The sequence below is a fragment of the Lipotes vexillifer genome, unplaced genomic scaffold (assembly GCF_000442215.2).
Source record: "Lipotes vexillifer unplaced genomic scaffold, Lipotes_vexillifer_v1.1 scaffold128, whole genome shotgun sequence".
NCBI lineage: Eukaryota > Metazoa > Chordata > Mammalia > Artiodactyla > Lipotidae > Lipotes > Lipotes vexillifer.
This window is the reverse complement of record NW_006797837.1, coordinates 371891-377351: the sequence shown is the minus strand read 5'-3', so window position 1 is coordinate 377351 and position 5461 is coordinate 371891. Positions and strand designations below refer to the sequence as shown.

Below are 5461 nucleotides of genomic sequence, written 5' to 3'. Positions count from 1 at the left end.
AATGCCCTTGTGTCCAGGCAGGAAATCTAGGCACCCACACAAGCTTCTCTAATCAAGTGCCACCTCTTCCAGGAAGCCTGCCTTAATTTCCCCCAGTAGAAGACTCTCTCCATCCTCTCAATTCTTAGAGCATCTTCTCCATCATATTCAAGTCGCCCTGATAACACGCTGTCTTTGCTGATCTTTGAACACACGCTTTTCTTCCTTATAAGCTCACGATAGCAGATGTTTATCAAGCACTTACTACTTGCCAGGCACCATTCCCAACCTTCTGTATGAGCTGATTAATATAAATCTAGCAACAATCATATGAGGCAAATACTACGATCACCATTTTACACATGAGGAAACTGAGGCCCACGGAGGTTATGCCCCAGTCCACAAAGCCTGCTGGAGGTAGAAGCAGGTTTCTAACCCGGATGGCCTGGCTTCAGGCCCAACCCCTAAGCTCCACAGCCTCCTGGGATGGGCCACCCTTCCCCTAGGCTGGTCTGGTGCCCTGCAGGCAGAAGCGTTCAGCTCAACCGGCCGTCACTGTGTGGGGGAAGTTACTGAGTGTCGGGCAGAAGACCTTGCTTCAAATCATGCTTCTGAAGCTGAGGAGTTCAATCTCCCAGTCTGTGACAGAGCGTACGACTGTTCCCAGCGATTTGCTCCCCTGCCTTTGGACATCCCACCGATGACCCCGAGGCCTGTGGTGTTTCCCTGCTGAGGGGCTCGCTCTCCCTCAACCCCAATTAATGTTTAGCTTGGACATGTGACCTACTTTGGCCAACAGAAGGTGTGACCATGTCACATCTGAGCAGAAACTGTTATCCTTTTCCCTGAGCTACAAAAATCGTACATCCTAGGCAGGGGTGCTCCTTGGGTCCTGGGATGCAGAGGCCGTATGGAGCAGAGCCACAGACAGACAACCCGCAGCGGATCTGCCACGTGGACAGGACGGAGATCGTTACTGCAGTGTGACCTACTGAGAGTTGCGACACACTGTCTATCTGCCATGAGGACATACGCTCCTCTGTTGGAAGTCTGGAAAATGAGTCTGAAAGGCTAAGACTGGATCACAGACATCAGTCAAAATTAGACTATAGGCTCCTGGAGGGCAGATACCAAATCTCACCAGATTCTGAACCCCAGCTGAGTGACCAACTGTCCTCTTTGCCCAAGACCGTTCTGATTTTACTACTGAAAGTCTTGCATTTTGGGAAATCCCTCAGCACTGGGCAAACCCGATCAGGCAGTCACCCAAATCACAGCCTAGAGCGGTCTTTGGGACATGGTCTCATCATCCAGCAAATATCTGTCAGTTAGTTTAAGTGAAAGATATTGAAGGTCTGAGCCGGGAACGTGGAGGTCAAAACGGAGAGGAAAAGGTAGACATGAGAAACAGAGGAAAAACCAGCTAAAGCTGGAGGTGGCTTGGATGAGTAACACGACAGGGAGAGAAGAATCAAGTGACGGGGACATGGGTGGTACCACCGGTATGGACAGGAAAGAAATGAGGAGGGAATGATATGTTGGAAAAGGTGAGACAGGGCAAGGCTGAGGCTCCAACGGAACATTCAAGGGCATCTGTTCAGAAGGCTTCTAGCTCAAGGGTTCCCAAACTTGAGTGAGCAGCAGAGTCCCCTGGTGGGGGTTGGGGGGTGCTGGTTAAAGCAGCTTACTGGGCCCCATCCCCAGAGCTTCTGATGTCATAGGTCTGGGTGGAGGCCAAGAATCTGCATTTCTAACAAGTTCCCAGGTGATGCTGATGCTGTTGGTGTGGGGACCACACTTTGAGAATGATTATGAAAGATAAACAGTGGTGAGGCTCAGAGGAGGTCAGGGTTGCACACCTACAGCTGTGTGTATCAGGGTCTGATGGTGGCAGAAAAAGCAAGGAAGAAAACTGGGGTCTGAGATGGCAACAGATGCCCGTGTGCAAGTGAAAGGACCAGTGTTAACGGTGACCCCACGTTCCAAACCTTTGTGTGGTCATGTGCATAACCATCCTTTTCTCTGGCCGTTAAAAGGATTCTAAAGTTTGTTTCAAATGAAGAATAGACATTTTAAGGCGTAATTAGTGATGGGATATTGGCTCTTCAAATATGGTACCGTGAATTTATTCAAGATGGTATCATTGAGTGTAAATAAACATTATTAATGAAATTAAAGACTCTGCTTCTTACTAATTAAGCAATCCTGGCACAGGGGTTTAGCCTCTGACTTGATTTATCATTGGTTAGTTAGAAATAATCATATAACTGTAAAGCTCTAACTTAATTTTAACATGCTCATTGACTGATTTGGGCTTTTTTTTTTTGGCGGCACGCGGGCCTCTCACCGCTGTGGCCTCTCCCACTGCAGAGCACGGGCTCTGGACGCGCAGGCTCAGCAACCGTGGCTCACGGGCCCAGCCGCTCCGCGGCACGTGGGATCCTCCCGGACCCGGGCACGAACCCATGTCCCCTGCATCGGCAGGCGGACTCTCAACCACTGCGCCACCAGGGAAGCCCCATGATTTGGGCATTTTTGACGCTTCACTCTCTTACATCCTAAATCTACTCCCTGTATTGCCCATCGATTTCTCTCATATTGTTCTTTTCACCTGGAAAAACAGGAGGGGCCACATCAGCAGAGAGAAACCCTTCCCTTCCTCCAAATGCTGTTAAAGATGATCCCATAATTTTTTTTTTTTTTTGCCACACGGCATGCGGGATCTTAGTTCCCCAACCAGGGGTCATGCCCTCACCCCTTGCATTGGAAGCGCAGAGTCTTAACCACTGGACTGCCAGGGAAGTCACGTCCCATAAATTCTGGGACGCTTTGCCTGAGTAGGTAAAATTATAACTGAATCTCTTTTTTTTCAACAGTCAACCATCCTCCCCAGAAATGGAAACGAGCAAAGTAGCAAAAGATTCTCCATTCTTGCCAGCGCCCCAGAGGAAACGGCCAAAGTGGCCCACCTCCCAGACTCCAGCCCCTCTGACCATGCTGCAAATCCCTAGCGCTTCTAGGTTTCAGCTTGTGACCTACCAGCCAGCGGTGAACTCCACGTGGGCATCAAAGAAGCCGGTGACCTGGCCGGTGGCCACCTTCCAACCCTCGATGCGAGCTCGGATCAGGCCCTCTCTTTTACGGTTTCTCACCACCTTCACCAGCCCAGGGTAGCGTTTGTGGACATACTCCTCCAAAGGGGCCTTCAGCTCCTCTACAAAAGACAAAAGACAGGAAGGTCCGTAAACATGTCAAATGTGCATCCAACCCACTGTGAGGCCGACAGATCTTCAGTTAGTACAGAGATTGCAGAAAATCTTGCAAGTTAGTCATTTTAGTAGAAAAGTCAACTTGGTCCCAGTGATTCAGGAGACATCTCTGACTGATGTCCTTTGGGATTTCTTTCTGACCCTCCCTCCTTCCTTGGCCAGCATTCCTGTGCCCCCACTGTCCCCTGGGTCTCGTTTATCAACTTTATATGGGTTTTTCCATCTGTACATACGCTGGTTCTCACAGAATGTGTTCTGGGAGGTCCAGACCCAGAGTCACACCCTAGATGCAACATTAACAGGGTTTGTGCTTTGGTCACAGGATGTGAAAGAAATCTTTGCTCAGCAGTAGAAATGCTACGGTGATGGTGAAAGGAAGGCCATCAGGGATTGAACACTCCCTCCTGCCACCAGCAGGTGGTACAAAGTGCGTGATCTATATGATCTAATTTAATCCTTACAGCCACCCTAGGTGCTTGCTAGATTAATCCCATTAATTAACTCGATGAATTCCACGCTGCAAATTAAGAACAGTCTTAGGGAGACTAACCTGTCCCAAGGTCACAACTTAGGAACAGAAGAGCTGAAACATGGGTCACATGTGTCTAATTCCACAGACGTAAAGGGATACCTTTGTGTACTTGAGAATCACTGTCTCATCACAAGGAAAAAAACATTATTTTTAATTTTTGTTTTTTTATATCTATATGAGATGAGGATATTAACTAAACTGATTGTGGTAATCACTTCACAGTACAGGTCAGTCAATCATTATGCTGCACCCCCTAAACTTAGGCAGTGCTGTGTGTCAATTATATCTCAGTAAAAATGGGGGAAAGTCAGCAGGTGTCAAAGGATGGACAGGGAAGGGTTGACAGAGAGGGGATTCTGAGATATGCACACTCCAACGATGCGCCCTTGGAGAGCCTCAGGGGTCCAGAAGCAGCCCAGCTGACTCAGATGTGAGTGGTCCACAGACAATACTTTTGGAGACGTCGTCACCTCTGACCTTGCTCTAGACAAACCCACAAGGCTGTATTTACAGACATTGTGCAGACCCCTCACTTCCTAGTTATACACAGCAATGTTTGGCAAATTAAAGCCCTATATTTGCAGCACACGTAGAGGCTGCCCTCTCTAGGTCATGGCTGTTGTCCCTGGGAACGATGCAGCCACGTGACCCAGGAACAAGTACAGAAAATGGGGGGTCTAGATGGATGGGAGTGAAAGAGGCCCCAAGGGTACAGAGACATGACATAGTTCCTGTCAGCTAAAGGCATGGATGGTGGGGGAACAGGAGTGTTATGGGCTGAATTGTGTACCCCCCTCCAAATTCATCTGTTAAAGCCCTAATACCCAGTAACTCATCTGTTAAAGCCCTAATACCCAGTAACTCAGAATGTGACCATATTTGGACATAGGGCCTTTAAAAGAGATGATTAAGTTAAAATGAGGTCCTTAGGATAGGTCTTAATCCAATCTGAGCAGTATCCTTAAGAAGAGATTTGAACACACGCACAGCCCCCGGGAGCACGCACACAGAGGAAGGACCATACGAGGACACAGGGAGATGGTGGCAGACTGCAAACCAAGAACAGAGGCCTCAGGAAAAACCAACCCTGCCAACACCTTGATCTTGGACTTCCAGCCTCCCGAAAAGTGAGAAAATAAATTTTGTTGTTTAAGTCACCCAGTGTGGTACTTTGCTATAGCAGCCCTAGCAAACTAATACAGGGAGAAGTTAGTTTGGAAAGGAGAAAAAAATAGAACCTGGGTGGAGAAGGGGCAGAAACTCTAAGGAGGCACAAGGTGGTTGGGTGTTCAGACTGGACTCAGACTGCCTTGGGTTCAGAACTCTGTGCTACCTTTTACTACCTGAGTGACCCTGGGCAATTTAGCCAGTCAATGTGTGCCTCAGTTCCCTCATCTACCGAAGGGGGATGATAATACAGTCATCCCTCAGTATTTGCAGGTTCCAGGACCCCCAGGGATACCAAATCCACAGATGCTCAAGTCCCTTACAGTTGGTCATCTGTACCTGCAGGCTTCACATCCAGGGATACTGAGGGCTGACAGCAATAGTATGGACACCACAGGGTTGTGGTGAGGATTACAGATGTTAATAAATTCAAGAACGCTCAGAATTATCCCTGGCACAGTGTAAATGCTCAACATGGAGTAGCTGATATTAGTAATTATTTTCCCTCTTTCCC

General features: G+C 48.3%; 1 protein-coding gene across 1 annotated transcript in view; it reads right to left on the bottom strand.

Annotated features, from left to right (window-relative positions):
* Positions 1-5461, bottom strand: part of GALNT17 (polypeptide N-acetylgalactosaminyltransferase 17) — a 446658-nt gene that overhangs the window by 192168 nt on the left and 249029 nt on the right. The window contains exon 4 of the mRNA XM_007469909.1: positions 3019-3193. Within this exon, the coding sequence (XP_007469971.1) occupies positions 3019-3193 (175 nt within the window). The remainder of the gene's footprint in view (positions 1-3018; positions 3194-5461) is intronic.